This window comes from Terrapene carolina, unplaced genomic scaffold, assembly GCF_002925995.2.
Source record: "Terrapene carolina triunguis isolate 2854851 unplaced genomic scaffold, T_m_triunguis-2.0 Scaffold138, whole genome shotgun sequence".
Classification (NCBI taxonomy): Eukaryota; Metazoa; Chordata; order Testudines; family Emydidae; genus Terrapene; species Terrapene triunguis.
Window position 1 is genome coordinate 3,084,554 of NW_020664489.1, and position 19,703 is coordinate 3,104,256.

A 19,703-nucleotide genomic window follows, 5' to 3' on the forward strand; every position below is an offset into this window, starting at 1 on the left:
CCACTGCTGCCCATCCTCCCCCAGCTATGCTACGCTTTTTAGCGCACTAGCTCGATGAGCACTAGCACAAGTGTGTCCCCTCAAACTGGGAATCATAACCCTTGCTCATACCGCAGACATAGCCAAACTTCTTGTGTGCACACCTGGGCACAGGTCTGAAAGAAATATCTCTGCAAATACAGATAATTTTGGAAGGTGCTCAGATACCAGGATAATGGGGACCATATAAGAACCTGGGTGAAGTGAAAGACAGAAATATTTTAACTACAGTCTAGTACCCCACAGTGAAAAAAGGTAGCATGCAAAATCATGCAAATCGAAGTCTGACAGCATTAACGCCTTCATCACCTGATGGAAGTTTCAAGAGCGGATTGTTTTCAGCAGAGCTTGATCATGTCTTAAGCTACACATTAAATACTTCTGCCTTTACAGGGATTTGACCTTTTCCAAAAGCTTAAAAACTGTAAACAAGGAGAATACTTTTCCTCTTAAGATGCTTACCCCATATCTTTCAGCTACAATTTCCTCAAAATTTCGTTTCTCTCTCTCAGCCTGCTCCTTCATCCTTTGATAGGATTTCTTTAACCAACTTAATCCACCGTCTTCCACCATTTTAACTAAAGGAACAAAAGAATTAGATATGATCTTTTTGTATTTCAGGGTTAGCTTTTATTACCTAACACTTATTGTATATGCTACATGCAGCACAGAAACTTAAATTAGCTCAGTTAGACCTATTTTGTATGCTGACATGGAGTATATCTAGCTTTCTACCTTCATGTTCGTGCCCCAACTGAAAATATTGTAATAAAATATTGTCTTTCTTCCTATCCTGAATACATGAAACTGAAAACAGATGCAAATCTTCTAGTCTTTCTCACCAAATATTTCTTCTTAGAAATTTACATTAGTTGAATTCAAAGATGGTCAGTTTCTTGAAGAGTAGTTTGTTGGTTTCTCTACCAGAACAAGCAGAACCAAATAGGGGTACATGGGAGTATGGCATGGCCGCAGCTGGCACAGGTCAGCTGACTCGGACTCACGGGGCTTGGACTGCAGGGCTACGAATTGATGTGTAGATGTTTGGGCTCAGGCTGGTGCCCAAACATAGGATCCCTCAGAGGGTCCCAGAGCTCAGGCTCCAGCCCTAGCCCTGGGACCCTCCACTCTTGCAGTGTCCCTCCACTCTTGCAGGGTCCCAGAACTCGTGCTCCAGCCTGAGCCCAAACCCACACACAGCAATTTTTCAGCCGCAGAGCCCAAGCTCTGCGAGTCCAGGTCAGCTAACTCGGCCAAGTGCGTTTTTTTATCCCCATGTAGACATACCCATTGAGCCAGATGAGTCTCTCAGAGCTGACATTACAAAAAGTAGTGGTTGAGGGTGCATGGTGGCAAGGTGCAGGGGCACCCCGAGAAATTTTTGACTTGGTACACACTATCAATCTCTGTGGAGCTATCCCCACTGCATCCACTAGCCCCTGTGCCTCGCTGCCAAGTCTGTGTGACACTAAGCTGCTGCCTTCCAGCCTGGCTCACCCAGGTGCAGCATCACTTCCCATCCCTGAGGGGGGAAACAGGCTGCTGGAAGCAAGTCAAGGCCAGGCAGGCTCTTTGCGGGAGAGCCCTGGTGCAACAGCCATCTCCACAGCAATGGCAAGGAGCAGCAGCACTGGCTACCCCACTGCCCACTTAGGCAAGAACCTGTGGCACTGCAACCTCTGTGCACCAGGTTGCAATGCCACTCGCTCAATTGTGGCCCTGCTGCCCCCCATCCTGACATAGAAGGCCTGGAGCCAAATGTGAGGGGGCAGTCGGCATCCAATACCGCTACTCCTAGCCATTGCCAATAGTACACCCCATGCATAATGTGCATATGGCCGCAGGCCCCAGTCGCAAGATGTTTCACTGATGGGGTGTGGAAAGGTGATGAGTCTGAATTGCCTGCAAGTGTCACATTTGAGGGGGAGGGACAAACAGAGAGTGCATCTCATGGAGCAGGTGTTCCTGGGAGAGAGATGTATTATTTATACAGCATCGTAACACGTACAAGGGATAAGGCATGGAAATAAAATACACAGTCCCTGTTCTGGGGATCTTACAACCTAATTTTAGACCTGATATGATATGAGTAAGAGCAACATACAGTAGGGGGAGAAAAAGGAAAACAGAGACCATAAAAGATTTACATAGTTATTTAGTTTAACATTGTGCATATATTGATGGTACAACTGATTTTCTGTAATCTTCTCCATTTTATTATTTCAACATATAATGGATGTTTTGCAGGAAGGAGCAGCACATGGACATTCCCTTTCTGGAGTCCACTTTCTGTCACCTCCCTCACATGCAAATCAAATCCCCCTTTCCTGCAAAACTAAATTAGTAAATAGATTCTTTTGCTGGGGATGTTAGTAGGGTTCCCAAGATCCTGAAGGACTCTGCTGCTCTTCACCTCTTAGGGAGAAGAGAGGCTCTTAGAGCCAGGCCATGGGTGTTCCTGTCCGTGTGATCGCTGGCCTGACGGAGACCCCTGGAAGCCTATAGTCCATACAAACTGCCCACAGAATAAGTGGGTATGGACTCCCAATATGGGCCCCTTACTATTCCCTACAACCCAGCATATAAGAGTCCTTCTTAATGTTTTATAAATGCTATGTGACATTCTGAAAAAATATTTCATAGCTGCACTTGCTGGAAATAGACAGGATAAGCCAAAGGTAAGGACTGAAGTGAAAAGGTTACAGAAATAATGTTTTTCACAAACTGCATTCTTAATGGATTTCATTTAAATGTGACTCACAGATTTCTGTAGTTGAATATTTTAAAACTGTAATTTGTGTAATGGAATGAAAGGAATCAAATGAGATGACAACAATTTATCATGTCCTGGTGGAATCATTTTTTTCTTTAATTAGTTCAAATGAGAGAAAATCTGCGTAGAAACTGAAGGTCAAACCACTCAAGATTATAAATCAGTCAAGAAATATTCTGCGAAACAATGTATTATGATTTTAATCCAATATTTGCTACTGAAACAAGTTTTACTTCATTTGTCTTCATTGTATGCAACTGGGAGCCCTGCTATGCTGACCATTTAACAACGTAAACGTCTCTGAGGGGAATACATATAGCTTTTCTTACTAAAACTTGGTTTTTTACCTTTTTTAACTGAAGTTGCTTCATCCTCTTCTGGCGGTAAACCTGTTCCACCATCTTTCCAGTAGGGGTTCAGCTCTCTTTCAGAAATTCTAGACTACAGAAAACAATTTTCAACTGATGCACAAAAATCCACTTTGTCTAACAGCTACTGTTACAACTTTTTAATTATTTTGTATGATCCATATAGAAATGTAATCAGTTTAAATGTACCCAAATGACAATCTCATTAACAAACCTGGTGCTGGAACTTTAAAACAAAAAGTTTGACAGGGCAATGTAACTTTCAATATTTTTAAAAAAAATACTAATTCATTAAAAATAGCCAGGTGAAGAAGCAACTACAATTGTACGTAGAAAATATTTATGAATGTTTTGAGGAAATGTGGGTCTTTTCTATATACAGTAGTACTGGACATCATTTTCTTCAATATTTTCTTCCAAAGAATAATCTCTGTAAGACTTCCTTTTGCAGTTCAGATGAGTGTACTTTCAAAACTACAGTTTGTTAAACAAGAACTAAACTTTTTTTTAAGTTTAGTTTGTTAAACAAGAACTAAACTAAACTAAACATTCCGCTACATCACTTCATAGCACTAAAGAATCCCACCTGAGCAGTGGTCCCATGGGCAGCCAGAGCAGCGGCTCCGGGGACAGCCGCACGAGCCTCTGCTCGGCAGCCCCTGGCTGCTGGCCCCTGGGACCACCCGAGCAGTGGCCAGTGGGGCTGGCCTCAGGGTCCATCCCCAAACTAGCGGCTCCCCAGGCCCCCCGCCCAGAGCAGTGGCACCCCAGGCACCCCACCCAAAGCAGTGGCACCCCAGGGCCCCGTCCTAGCTAAGATAGGGGTATTTATAGTAAAGGTCATGGACATGTCACAGGCCATGAATTTTTGTTTATTGCCCATGACCTGTCCTTGACTTTTACTAAAAATACCCATGACTAAATTGTAGTCTCAGTTATAAACTTACACTGGGAAGGCTTCTGACGAGGGCAGGACGGTACAGCCCTGGGGTCCTAGGCTGGGAAGCTGGGGGAATTATCTGCAGCCTCTCTATTGTTGGTTCATGAATTGGCTGGCGAAAGCATTCATGTAACTCAGCTGGGTGTGTCCCGGTCTGTAGATGTATGTGTAAGTGCAGTATTTGGATGGGGTTTGCAGCTTGTCCCAGCATCACAGTGTGAGAGGGAGCCCAGATTGGTAAGACAGAGGACTTAGCAATACCCCAGTTCCAGGTTGCACCCCAGGGAACCCGTCACAAGTATGTAACTAGGATCTGTTCAAATATACCTTCTGAGAATCAGAAACTACATGTAAATAATCATATACCACATTCCTAATGCTAATATCCCTTAAAATTAAGAATTCATCATATATTTTTGGACTGAACACTGAAGACTCCTTTAGGAGTATAGAAAAGTTAAAAAAAAAATAACTGAAAAGGCAACAACAAAACATCACCCCCTTCACGCCTTCTCAAAAGCTAGTAAGGACAACAACTAGGATGCTATAAATTGAATCCAAATAGAAATTGCATACCAACACTGATGTTTCGTAGAGGCATAACAACAAACTGGAAAACTCTACAATAGTGGGTGGTCAAAGGGAGGACTAAGGACATATAAATTCTAGGTAATATTTGTCTGACATCTGCCTGCAGAACTGAACAGAAGGTCAGCCCCCCCAGTCTGCCAATTTCTACCTATTCAATAGATCTCTGTAAAGTGATTCAAGTATTATGGCAGATAGGTGCCATAAAAATACAATTAACTTTTATTATTTAATCTTTTCACTCTGTTTAGTCATCATTTTTTACTAGAATTGGCTTTCTTCTTAATTGAAGTTTAATTTTATGGGTTTCCTATCACAGGGTGAGCTTCCTAAAGTAAATCCTCTCCCTCATCCCAAACAAGTAGTAACCTACCAGTATAAAATGACCACCACCATATGGCCAATAAATACTATTTTAAGAAGATTTTAAAAATAAAACTGTAATCTACAAGAGGATTCATTTAAGCAGTTTAGAGTACATGTAGTTTATAAAAACTTAAGTGCATAACAAAACTATACACTGCATTTAGGAAGATACAGAGAAAACTGGTGAAATATATAAATAATTCCTTTTACCTGTTCAATTGCTTGGGCTTTCTGTTGCTCCAATAATTTTTCTGTCTCTTTTTCAGCTTTGAGTGATGCTGCAGACGTGGTTTTCAGAGACATAAAATCTAAGGTCATCCATTCATCCCTCTGTAATAATACAAACAGTTTCATCCAAAACAAAATAATACCCACACTCGGTAAACACCCATTTTCTGTAACCAAAATATACGGCTCAGATATAAATCAAACTCACAAAATTACTGGTATCATCTGATATCTATAATATATGGTGTAGATTTTACAGTAGTTTCTAGCTTTCAAAACATTTTTGCATGCAAAACAAATATTCTAAAGACTTCATTCATGAAATTCACTTACATATGCTGACTTTTACAGCTTTTATTTGTAATTCCAGGTGTACAGTCTAGATGTGATTTAGTTATGAGCAAGCACACTTGTAAATATGTGGGTGCATACAAATTCATTAGAGTAAATATGAGATTAGGAATGTCGTTCTTCACTGAACATTGTATGTTTCGTACATCATTTTGCCAGATCACTTTACGTGCCACCTTACTCCAAAACCATTGAAGAATTAATTATTCTTACTGTATTTGGCTTCATGATCTCTTTGGCCTAATTTAGCAGGCACAAAATCTGCAACTAATCATAGGGTGCAGTTGATAGGTCCCAGACAGCTAGGTACCCAAATGTGCCCATAAATCCGGTAGTTAAACACTTAACTTCTATTAATCTGTCAACAAATGCAGGTACAAATCCACATTCACAAATGCCAGATGGAGGCCATTTTAAATCTAAGGGCTATTATCTCAAGAAAAAAAGTAGATTAAATAAACCATGATATAGGGCAATATACCACACTAAAACAGCTAAAGGCATATTTTCCTCCCTTCCCACAGATCACACAACAACTACAACAAATACAATATTTGTGAAGCATGAAAAGAAAGCAGCAAAATACACATTGAAAACAACTAATTAACCAAAATCAAAATGTGAGACATCCATGTGTATTCTAACAAAAAGAATGGAATTCTGATGCCATTCTAGAACAATGAAAAAATAGTGTTCATTCTGATCCTTAATCTTCAAGTCTTGAAGCACCAATCTGAATGGCTGCCACTATGTTATGTCATGTCTCTCATTTACAACCAATGCTGCTAGATGATGCATCTGAGACAATTTCACATATATGAAATGGAAGATACTCCACTTCCTAAAGGAGATTTGGGCTAAGGAGGAGGAACAAAAAGTGAGGTCATCTACAAAACCTCATCAGTTTACCACGGTGAATGAGGATAATTAAGGGGACACGGTAATGCCAAGGTAGAAAATATATATGAATGACAGAGAAGGTTGTGCTGGTGGGGGAGTGGCACTGGATGTGTAAAAAAGCATAGAGTCAATTAAAGTAAAAATCTTAAATGAATCAAACTGTACCAGAGAATCTCTATGGCTAGAAATTCCATGCTTTAACAATAAGAGTATAGCAGTAGGACTACACTACCAACCACATGACCATAATGATGACAGTGATTGTGAAATGCTCAAGGAGACTGGAGAGACTACAAAGGATTTCAACTATCCTCATTAACTGGGTACATCTCATCTCAGGATAGGATGCAGAGATAATATTTCTAGACACATTAATGACTGCTTCTTGGAGCAACTTGTCCTGGAGCCCACAAAGGGAGAAGCAATTCTTGATTTAGTCCTAAGTGGCGCACAGCCTCTGGTTCAAGAGGTGAATATAGCTGAATCACTCGGTAAAAGCAACCATAATGCAATTCAATTTCACATCCTTATGGGGGGGGAAATGTCAAAGAAACCCATCACAGTTGCATGCAACTTCTAAAAGGGGAACTACACACAAACAAGGAAGCTAGTTAAATGAAAGTTAAAAGGAATAGTCATAAGGGTGAAATGTCTGCAAACTGCATGAAATTTAAAAACACCATAATAGAGGCTCAAGCTAAATCTATGCCCCAAATTAAAAAACAGCACGAGGATTAAAAAATACCACCATTGCTAAACAGCAGAGTAAAAGAGGCAGTTAGAGGTAAAAAGGTATCCTTTAAAAATTGGAAGTCAAATCCTAGTGAGGAAAAAAGAGAGGACCATAAAAAACTCTGGCAAGTATAGTGCAAAAGTAATAAGGCAGACCAAGAAAGAATCTGAAGAGCAACTAAGTAAAGACACAAAAACTAACAGCAATTTTTTTTTTAAGTACATCAGAAGCAGGAAGACGGCCAAGCAGTCACTTGCACACTGGATGATTGAGAAGCAAAAAGAGTATTCAAGGAAGATAAGGATGTTGCAGAGAAGCTACATGAATTCTTTGCATCGGTCTTCACTGCAGAGGATGTGGAGCACATGCAGGGCCGTCCCTACCTATGGTGGTGCCCTACGCAGCCCGAGCACTTGCACCCCTCTGCGGGGGGGAGCAGCCACTCCGCTGGGGGGCTGGCCCAGCCTCTCCGCGGGGGGGTCTGCACTCAAGGGCTGGAGGGCCGCGGGAGCAGGAGCTGTGAGGGGCAGCAGCAGGGCAGGGAGGCCCAGGGCAGTGTGGGGGATTAGCGGGGGGCCTGTCGCTGGCAGCAGGAGTCGGGCCCGCCCCGCACTCACCGGTGGCAGCGGGAAGCAGAGTGACCTGGCCCCAGCCCACTCCACTCACCCAGCATCCAGCCCTGTCGCTTGGGGAGGGGGCTTGGAGGAAGGGGTCGGCCCACCCCCACACTCACCAGCGGTGGGAAGCGGAGCAACGCGGCTAGGAGCTGGTGGAGCGGGCTGGGGCCTGGTCACTCTGCTTCCCACCGCCACCACTGATGAGTGCAGGGATGGGCCCAACCCCTTCTGCAGGGCTCCAGTACCCCTGCTAATCCCACGGGCCGCATCGCTCAGGGGAGGGGGCTTCCGGGAAGGGGTGGGATGGGGGTAGGGTGGGAGCAGAGCAGGGGCGGGAAGAGGTGGGGTGGGTCAGAGCAGGGACAGGAGCTTGGGGGAAGGGGTTGAGTGGGGGCAGGGCGGAGGCGGAGATGGGGGGTTGGCTTGGGGATGGGGCTGGCCGCTGGAGCCAGCGCCGCATACACAGCATGCAGCTTCCTAGGGCACCATGAAACTTGGTGCCCCAAATTACGTGGTGCCCTATGCAGCTGCGTATTCTGTGTATGCCTAAGGTTGGCCCTGGGCACATTCCCACATCAGAGCCATTCTTTTCAAGTGACAAATCTGAGGATCTGTCCCAGGTTGATATGTCCATAGAGGAGGTTTTGGAACAAATTGATACATTAAATAGTAAGAAGTGACCAGAACCAGATGGTATTCACACAAGAGTTCTGAAAAAACTCAAATATAAACTACAGAACTACCAACTGTAGTATGTAATCAATTGCTGAAACAAGCCTCTATACCAGATAACTGGAAGGTGGCTAACATAACGCCTATTTTTAAAAGGGGCCCCAGAGATGATCCTGGCTATTACAGGTCAGCGAGCTTAACTTCAGTGCCAGGCAAATTGATAGAAACTATAGTAAAGAACAAAATTATCAGATACAAACACGATTTTTTGGCAAAGCATCAACATGGCTTTTGCAAATGGAAATTATGCCTCAATCTATTAGAATTCTTTGAGGGCATCAACAAGCATGTGGCTAAGGGTGATCCACTTGATACTGTGTACATGGATTTTCAGAAAGCCTTTAACAAGGTCCCTCACCAAAGGTGCTTAAGGAAACTAAGCAGTTACAAGATAAGAGAGAAGGTCTTCTCATGGATCAGTAACCGGTTAAAAGATAGGAAATAAAGGGTAGGAATAAATGGTCCGTTTTCACAGTAAAGAGAGGTAAATAGCAAGGTCACCATAGGATCTGTAGTGGGACCAGTACTCCTCAACATAGAATTATAGAATCACAGAACTGGAAGGGACCTCGAGAGGTCATCTAGTCCAGTCCCCTGCACTCAAGGCAGGACTAAGTATTATCTAGACCATCCCTGACAGGTGATCGTCTAACCTGCTCTTAAAAATCCCCAATGATGGAGATTCCACAACCTCCCTAGGCAATTTATTCCAGTGCTTAACCACTCTGACAGTTAGGAAGTTTTTCTTAATGTCCAACCTAAACCTCCCTTGCTGCAATTTAAGCCCATGGCTTCTTGTCCTATCCTCAGAGGTTAAGAACAACAATTTTTCTTCCTCCTCCTTGTAACAACCTTTTATGTACTTGTAAACTGTTATGCCCCCTCTCAGTCTTCTCTTCTCCAGACTAAACAAACCCTTTTTTTTTCAATCTTTCCTCATAGGTCATGTTTTCTAGACCTTTAATCATTTTTGTTGTTCTTCTCTGAACTTTCTCCAATTTGTCCACATCGTTCCTGAAATGTGGTCCCCAGAACTGGACACAATACTCCAGTTGAGGCCTAATCAGCGCGGAGTAGAGCAGAAGAATTACTTCTCGTGTCTTGCTTACAATACTCCTGCTAATACATCCCAGAATAACGTTTGCTTTTTTTGCAACAGCGTTACACTGTTGACTCATATTTAGCTTGTGATCCACTCTGACCCCCAGATCCCTTTCCGCAGTACTCCTTCCTAGGCAGTCATTTCCCATTTTATATGTGTGCAACTGATTGTTCCTTCCTAAGTGGAGTACTTTGCATTTGTCCTTATTGAATTTCATCCTATTTACTTCAAACCATTTCTCCAGTTTGTCCAGATCATTTTGAATTTTAATCCTATCCTCCAAAGCACTTGCAACCCCTCCCAGCTTGGTATCGTCCACAAACTTTATAAGTGTACACTCTATGCCATTATCTAAATCATTGATGAAGATATTAAACAGAACCCGACCCAGAATCAATCCCTGCGGGACCCCACTCGTTATGCCCATCCAGAACGACTGTGAACCACTGATAACTACTCTCTGGGAACGATTTTCCAACCAGTTATGCACCCACCTTATAGTAGCTCCATCTAGGTTGCATTTCCCTAGTTTGTTTATGAGAAGGTCATGCGAGACAGTATCAAGAGTCTTACTAAAGTCAAGATATACCACATCTACCACTTCCCCCCATCCACAAGGCTTGTTACCCTGTCAAAGAAAGCTATCAGGTTGGTTTGACACCAACACTAACATATTCATAAATGTTCTGGAAAAAGGAGTAAACAGTGAGATGGCAAAGTTTGCAGATGATACACAATTACTGGTTTGGACAACAAAGTTATATCCAAAGCTGACTGCAAATAGTACAAAGGGATCTCACAAGACTGGGTGACAAAATGGCAGGTGAAATTCAATGTTGATAAATGCAAAGTAATGCACATTGGAAAACATAATCCCAACTATAAATATAAAATGATGGGGTCTAAATGAGTTCTTATCATTCAAGAAAGATCTTGGAGTCACTGTGGATAGTTCCCTGAAAACATCCACTCAATGTGCAGCGGCAGTCAAAAAATCTAATAATGTTAGGAACCATTAGGAAAGGGATAGATACTAAGACAGAAAACATCATAATGCCACTATATAAATCCATGGTATGCCCACATCTTGAATACTGAATGCAGTTCTGGTTACCCCATATCATAAAAGATATTAGAATCGGAAAGGGTGCAGAGAAGGGATACAAAAATTATTAAGGTTATGGAACAGCTTCCATATGAGGAGAGATTAAAAAGATTGGGATTATTCATTTTAGAAGAAAGGATGACTAGGGAGGGGATGAATGATAGATGTCTATAAAATCACAAATGTTGTGGAGAAAGTGAATAAGGAAGTATTATTTTCCCTTTTTATAACACAAGAACTAAAAGATCACCCAATGAAATTAATAAGCAGTAAATATAAGGAAGTACTACTTCACACAACGCAGTCGACCTGTGGATCTCGTTGCCAGAGGATGTTACGAAGGCCATAAGTATAACTGGGTTCAAAAAGAATTAGACAAGTTCATGGAGGATAGGTCCAGCAATGGCTATTAGTCAAGATGGTCAGGGATGCAACCTTGCACTCTGGCTGTCCTTAAACCTCTGACGGCTGGAAGCTGGGACTAGATGACAGGGGATAGGTCACTCAATAATTGCCCTGTTCTGTTCATTCTCTTTGAAGCATCTGGTACTGGCCACGTTCAGAAGACTGGATACTGGGTTAGATGGTCTGGTCTGACCCACTATGGCCATTCTTATGGTGTAAGTGATCCTGTCCAAAAAAGAAAAGGCTTGAAGAACTCAATGCTCATAGGGAGTACAAATGCCCATGAGCTACAAAAGGGTTTGTTTCTGAACTTTTATCCTGCTATTTTCAGCAATCAGTAAAGGGCATTTCTCTGATTCACAGAGGCTTTTTGCTCCCCTTGACCAGATGCACTTCATAAAGTCAGTCCCCTGGAAGCCAGAACCATATTCAGAATTAACTTCACAGTGTAGAAAAGGCCATGAAACTTATGACCATTTTTAGGTCATTAAAATGTGCTGGGGAAAATATGTATCTGTCCATTTGCCAATCCCGAAGGAGTCCACCAAGGGGGGCGGGGGGGAATCCTCAAATATCACACGTTAACTCCTCATATAAAGTGTAGAGTCTAATTGTGGACAGCCAAGTACCAGTCGACCAATTCACAGACCAAGTAGTGTTTGGACAAGAAAGAAATGACCTTGAAGCAAAAGCTATTGGTAGAGATCCAAAAACAGTTTTTTTACAGCCTCCTCAGTTTAGACTGCATTCAACAATCTATACCTTAAAGCCAGAGGTAGTGTCATTCACGAAAGTTCCTGTAAGTTTACCTATATTGCCTTTAGGCCTGACCTGTCAGAAAAGAGAAGGAGAAACCTGAAAAGCAGCAATGCTGAAAGAGACTTGGGGGCAACAATGGACAGTAATTATATAGGAGTTTGCAATTCAACGTGGCAGAAAAAAAATCAATGTAATTTTGGACAACAGACACAGGGACATCACATCACAGAGCAGGGGGTGTATGGCCCTAAGGTGACTGCACTTGGAGTAAAGCATTCAATTCCAGATCTTTGATCACCAGATACGTTGGAGGGAGATTAAGAGAAGCTTACTTATGAGAACATATATACAAGGGAAGCTACCTCTCTTTCTAACTGCACTTAGGTATAAAAAAAAAAGAAGATGCTACCCCAAAAATTTCCCTGTACAATGGTTTGACAGGATAAACAGAGACCTAGCCTGGTTTGCACACCCTCACCAAAAGAGGAGCACTTCTTTGTTTTCTCTCAGCATTCTTCAATTTGATGATCTTAAAGGACCCAGCCCACTGTTGGTGTTACAATCATGGTATTACTAAAAAAAACCTCTTGAAAGAAGGCTTAACTATACAGAGGGAAAAACTAGATTAGGGAAAGTGCTGGAAGCAAGGAAACCAGTCTTACTGGTCCTTGGCTGTTCCAAAATTTACCCTCCTAAGACTATGTGGGCCTAGCACACACAAGTAATTCATGTGCCACACACGAAGTAATTCACATGTGTGCCAAATACAATTGGACTAGACTTGCTTTCAGTAGGGCTAAACAACAGTTCAGCCTGAATCATTTCACTCTGCACTAGCTTAGTGTCATCATGGTCTCCGCTACCATAGTTAAGAGAGTCCTATTCTTACTGTCCTACAGAACGTCAGTGGCCTTTCAAAAATCCCGCAGAATCTCCTCTATCTAGGATCTACATTAGCATCATGGGATAGGTAACCAAAACTGAACTGAGAGGATTAAAACACACATCAACATAGCTAGAAAAGACACACTTAACAGTCTGTGCTTAAACCAGTGCAATCACACTGCTTCAGTTAGGGACAGTTCAATTCTCCAGATGACACATAATTTGTGAGGTGTAGAGCATAGCTAAGAATGTAGCAGGATCCCTGATGCAACCAGTCTTGCTGGTCAAACACTCTGCAGTTTCTTTAGTCACTGTACCTCTTCAAGCACCATGTACCCAAAAAGTCATTGAAGATTGACTTGATCTATGCAGAGAAATTAACAGGGTTAGTCAAGATTTTAATCTGACCTTATTAAGAAAACCAGGCTAAATCATTACGTGCTTTGGCATATGATGCACAAAACTGATCCTAGGCAACATAATTGTAATACTTTGTTAGATGCTTAATAAAACAGGAAAAAATGCCCAATTAACAAAATCTAACATTTACCTAAATATAATATTTACATTTTAAGTAGCTATTGATCAAAGAATTTACAATGAACTATAGCCACACTTTACACTAGGCCCAAATGATTTTACCCTTATCAGGCTACTCACCTGAACTGCAGGATTTTCTGTAGTATCCGACTGCTCCTTCTTGACTTTCCAAGCCTTTTCTGTGCAAATTGACTGTGATATAGTTGATTCAACCCATTCAACTGAAGAATCCTAAGAATAAGTGTTTGAGTAATTTAGAAAAATTCAAAAGCACTGAATTTTATAGAATGACCAAACCTTAAGCACTGTTATAAACTAAGGATACACTGTTACTAAGAAAATTTTACAAAGAAAATGCCATTTCATGTGATCTCATCAAAATAGCATGTTAGTCTCTCCCTATCCCACATCAACAGTTTATTAATATTGTATTGTCATGCAAAGAAAACACAATGGCCATTTGCCAGAAAGTTGAAACTGTCCTGCTGATACTTTGAAACAAACAAAAAATACGTACAATTAAAACTTCTAAATTAGTGACAAAATAAAAAAAGAAATGTTTTATTAAGCTTTACTGGTGCAACATTCGCGTTTAAATTAAAAATGTAATAATTTACATCATGTCTTTACATTTTAATTGTATCTCATTCCCACCCAACCCCCCACCCAATATATATATACATCTCTCTCTAAGGCTTGGTCTACACTTACCCCCCAAGTCGAAGTAAGGTACGCAAATTCAGCTACGTGAATAACGTAGCTGAATTCGACATACCTTACTTCGAACTTACCGCGGTTCAGACGCGGTCCACACGTGGCAGGCAGGCTCCCCGTCGACTCCGCGGTACTCCTCTCGTCTAGCTGGAGTACCGCAGTCGACGGCGAGCACTTCCTGGTTCGACTTATCGCGTCCAGACCAGACGCGATAAATCGAACCCGGAACTTCGATTGCCAGCCGTCGAACTACCCGGTAAGTGTAGACATACCCTAAGAGGAAGAGCTGTTTTCTGGAGTGCTGCAATTTTATACTCGTAACAAACCACTCTCTGCTGATCAGACATTCCCTGTTATTTATAAGAACCTGACATGAGAACAAAAGATTTTGTATCAAAGGTAGCAGGGTCAGAAGGGTGCTGCATCTTGGGTCTCTCTGATGTAATTTGCAGCTTTGGGTGCTTCCCAGAGGAAACATGGGACCAATCTATGGTTTTGGTTATTTCCCAGCAAGTCAAAAACACAGTTCACTTAGCTGTATGTTCCTGCAGAAAAACCTTGTCCTACTGAACCTTCCTATGCATCAGGAAGAAAGGGTAATCTTCAAGAAGACAACAATAAAGCTACCGTGTTTGCACACAAATGCTACATTTAAACTGGGGATTTCAAAACACGTAGCAAATACTCAGAAAATCCAATCAGAACAGGATTTCCAGCTGGCCTGTTTACTCCACTTGATAAAAAATGAAAAACGAGAGGGCCAGGAAGCAGTGCCATGATTTCCAAGCAAGTCTGTGACTGCTAAAAATAAAATGGGAACCCACTCGCCTCTAACTGGAAGAGAGAGCATTACTGAAGAATTAAAGAAACTGAAAAAAAATGGCACCTTTAAATTAATAAAATACCAGTAAGATATCATGTAGCACTGTCTTTAGGAAAAGGAAAATATGCCTCAATATTAGTGGCAACTTCTTTCCAAAAAGGCAGGTTAAAAGTGATTTGTTTGGTTTGTTTGTTTGTTTGTTTTTAAACATTCTTTCAAGAGAATATTTTAAGTTTATTACTTACTGAAGAGCTATCACTTGAATCATCATTTTTTTCAAATTTTTGGTTTTTGCTTTTCTTCTTTTCTTTCTTAAGTTTTCTTGAGTGTTTATCTTTTTTCTTCTTTTTCTTCACAGTATGTTCCTATATAATCAAACATTTATAAATGACATCAAAACAAATCACATAGAAAAAAAAGATAGACCATTAATCAAATTGCATAGAAAAAAAATCTAGCTAATTCTAAACCATCAAAACTGTGCACTTATCAGACCATAGCTGCATATTCTTATTACTATTTCTATCGTCCTCCATCAACCATTACTTCTGTTTCTTAGCACTTGTCTACACAGGATTTATTTAATATATTTTTCCGCTTTAAATAACATGAATAACTACATGTTTATTATGGCTTAAGCTATTTCTCTTAAGAACATAAGAATGGCCATACTGGGTCAGACCAAAGGTCCATCCAGTCCAGTATCCTGTCTACCGACAGTGGCCAATGCCAGGTGCCCCAGAGGGAGTGAACCTAACAGGTAATGATCAAGTCATCTCTCTCCTGCCGTACATCACAACCCTCTGACAAATAGAGGCTAGGGACACCATTCCTTACCCATCCTGGCTAGTAGCCATTAATGGATTTAACCTCCATGAATTTATCCAGTTCTCTTTTAAACCCTGTTATAGTCCTAGCCTTCACAACCTCTTCAGGCAAGGAGTTCCACAAGTTGACTGTGTGAAGTAGAACTTCCTTTTATTTGTTTTAAACCTGCTGCCCATTAATTTCATTTGGTGGCCCCTAGTTCTTATATTATGGGAACAAGTAAATAACTTTTCCTTATTCACTTTCTCCACATCACTCATGATTTTATATACCTCTATCATATCCCCCCTTAGTCTCCTCTTTTCCAAGCTGAAAAGTCCTAGCCTCTTTAATCTCTCCTCATATGGGATCTGTTCCAAACCCCTAATCATTTTAGTTGCCCTTCTCTGAACCTTTTCTAATGCCAGTATATCTTTTTTGAGATGAGGAGACCACATCTGTACGCAGTATTCAAGATGTGGGCATACCATGGATTTATATAAGGGCAATAAGATATTCTCCGTCTTATTCTCTATCCCCTTTTTAATGATTCCTAACATCCTGTTTGCTTTTTTGACTGCCGCTGCACACTGCGTGGACGTCTTCAGAGAACTATCCACGATGATTCCAAGATCTTTTTCCTGATTAGTTGTAGCTAAATTAGCCCCATCATATTGTATGTATAGTTGGGGTTATTTTTCCCAATGTGCATTACTTTACATTTATCCACATTAAATTTCAGTTGCCATTTTGTTGCCCAATCACTTAGTTTTGTGAGATCTTTTTGAAGTTCTTCACAGTCTGCTTTGGTCTTAACTATCTTGAGCAGTTCAGTATCATCTGCAAACTTTGCCACCTTACTTTTTACCCCTTTCTCCAGATCATTTAAGAATAAGTTGAATAGGATTGGTCCTAGGACTGACCCTTGGGGAACACCACTAGTTACCCCTCTCCATTCTGAAAATTTACCATTTATTCCTACCCTTTGTTCCCGGTCTTTTAACCAGTTCTCAATCTATGAAAGGATCTTCCCTCTTATCCCATGACAACTTAGTTTACGTAAGAGCCTTTGGTGAGGGACCTTGTCAAAGCCTTTCTGGAAATCTTAGTACACTATGTCCACTGGATCCCCCTTGTCCATATGTTTGTTGACCCCTTCAAAGAACTCTAATAGATTAGTAAGACATGATTTCCCTTTACAGAAACCATGTTGACTTTTGCCCAACAAGTTATGTTCTCCTGTGTGTCTGACAATTTTCTTCTTTACTATTGTTTCAACTAATTTGCCCGGTACTGATGTTAGACTTACCAGTCTGTAATTGCCAGGATCACCTCTAGAGCCCTTTTTAAATATTGGCATTACATTAGCTATCTTCCAGTCATTGGGTACAGAAGCCGATTTAAAGGACAGGTTACAAACCAAAGTTAGTAGTTCCACAATTTCACATTTGAGTTCTTTCAGAACTCTTGGGTGAATGCCATCTGGTCCCCGTGACTTGTTACTGTTAAATTTATCAATTAATTCCAAAACCTCCTCTAGTGCCAACTCAATCTCTGACAATTCCTCAGATTTGTCACCTAAAAAAGCCGGCTCAGGTTTGGGAATCTCCCCAACATCCTCAGCCGTGAAGACTGAAGCAAAGAATTCATTTAGTTTCGCCGCAATGACTTTATCGTCTTTAAGTGATCCTTTTGTATCTCAATCGTCCAAGGACCCCACTGGTTGTTTAGCAGACTTCCTGCTTCTGATGTACTTAAATAACATTTTGTTATTACCTTTCGAGTTTTTGGCTAGCTGTTCTTCAAACTCCTTTTTGGCTTTTCTTATTACATTTTTACACTTAATTTGGAAGTGTTTATGCTCCTTTCTATTTACCTCACTAGGATTTGACTTCCACTTTTTAAAAGATGCCTTTTTATCTCCCACTGCTTCTTTTGCATGGTTGTTAAGCCACGGTGGCTCTTTTTTAATTCTTTTACTGTGTTTTTTAATTTGAGGTATACATTTAAGTTGGGCCTCTATTATGGTGTCTTTGAAAAGTGTCCATGCAGCTTGCAGGGATTTCACTCTAGTCACTGTACCTTTTAATTTCTGTTTAACTAACCCCCTCATTTTTGCATAGTTCCCCTTTCTGAAGTTAAATGCCACAGTGTTGGGCTATTGAGGTGTTCTTCCCACCACAGGAATGCTAAAAGTTATATTATGGTCACTATTTCCAAACGGTCCTATTATAGTTACCTCTTGGACCAGATCCTGCGCTCCATTCAGGACTAAATCGAGAATTGCCTCTCCCCTTGTGGGTTCCTGTATCGGTTGCTCCAAAAAGCAGTCATTTAAAGTATCAAGAAATTTTGTGTCTGCACTTCGTCCTGAGGTGACATGTTCCCAGTCAATATGGGGATAATTGAAATCCCCCACTATTATTGAGTTCTTTATTTTGATAGCCTCTCTAATCTCCCTTAGCATTTCATCATCACTATCACTGTCCTGGTCAGGTGGTCAATAATAGATCCCTAATGTTATATTCTTATTACAGCATGAAATTACTATCCATAGAGATTCTATGGAGATTCTCTTGTGAATCCTTGCATCCATACAGGTCTGCACTTTTTTTAAATAGGTGCACAGTATTCTGGACAGGTATCCCATGGTGCAATCTTCCACTGCCAGGCTCCATACACACGGAGATTTTTCTCGCAGCTCATTATAGGATGCCTTCCAGAACATACTGGAATTCTTGGATTTGGGGTCAAAGAAATCAAATCCCATGATTCCTCTCCTGGCATCCCATCATTCATCTGCATTTTGCAGGCCAGCACCATTTTCAAACTGCTGCCAGGCAGCATGGAGAAAACACTGCCGAGTGTCATGATCCTGACCTGGCCTGAGCTGATTGTGATTAATACAAACAAGTTTCTCCACATGTTTTGGCAGTCATGAGGCCAGCTGGCTTTGGTTGGTTTAGGAGATAGCCATGGTGATGCCATGGCAATGCAGGAAGCGTATGAAATCAAGCAGTTACTTCTGCAGGACTCTTTCTTGGAGCGGCTTCACTCAATGCAATGCTGCTTCTGGGTTCAGCAAACTAGCACAGGCTGGTGGGGAAGAACAGTGATGCCAACCCGGGATGACCAGCAGTGAGGGCAGAACTTCAGGACAATAAAGTCTACTTCCCTAAAAATCTGTCAAGCTCACACTGAAACTGCAGTGATGGAATACCAAAATGAGCGCTCCCCTCAGCGTGGACAAGCACAAGGCCATCGCCATCTGAAAGCCACCTCCCCCAGTTACTACTGGTCAGTAGCTAAACAGTTTGGTGTTGGTAGATCAGCTGTCAGGGCTGTTCTCGCGGAGGTGTGCACTGCTATTGATAGGGTGTTGTTGGGCTAGTTCAGGGGCTGGCAACCTTTCAGAAGTGGTGTGCCGAGTCTTCATTTATTCACTCTAATTTAAGGTTTCGCACGCCAGTAATACAGTTTAACGTTTTTAGAAGGTCTCTTTCTATAAGTCTATAATATATAACTAAACTATTGTTGTATGTAAAGTAAAGAAGGTTTTTAAAATGTTTAAGAAGCTTCATTTAAAATTAAATTAAAATGCAGAGCCCCCCCCGGACCAGTGGCCAGGACCCAGGCAGTGTGAGTGCCACTGAAAATCAGCTTGTGTGCCGCCTTTGGCATGCGTGCCATAGGTTGCCTACACCTGGGCTAGTTCATAAAGTTTCAGAGGGGTAGCCGTGTTAGTCTGAATCTGTAAAAAGCAACAGAGGGTCCTGTGGCACCTTTAAGACTAACACAAGTATTGGAGCATAAGCTTTCGTGGGTGAATGCCCACTTCATCAGACGCAGGTAATGGAAATTTCCCTTACTTGCGTCTGATTAAGTGGGCATTCACCCACGAAAGCTTATGCTCCAATACTTCTGTTAG

General features: G+C 41.4%; 1 protein-coding gene across 2 annotated transcripts in view; it reads right to left on the reverse strand.

The window, feature by feature from the left end:
• Window positions 1-19,703, reverse strand: part of CWF19L2 (CWF19 like cell cycle control factor 2) — a 194,581-nt gene that overhangs the window by 147,293 nt on the left and 27,585 nt on the right. For both annotated transcript variants that reach the window (XM_024217183.3, XM_024217191.3), the window contains exons 3-7: window positions 15,214-15,333; window positions 13,552-13,662; window positions 5,285-5,404; window positions 3,160-3,253; window positions 502-617 (exon numbers count right to left, since the gene is read on the reverse strand). In XM_024217183.3, the coding sequence (XP_024072951.2) occupies window positions 502-617; window positions 3,160-3,253; window positions 5,285-5,404; window positions 13,552-13,662; window positions 15,214-15,333 (561 nt within the window). The remainder of the gene's footprint in view (window positions 1-501; window positions 618-3,159; window positions 3,254-5,284; window positions 5,405-13,551; window positions 13,663-15,213; window positions 15,334-19,703) is intronic.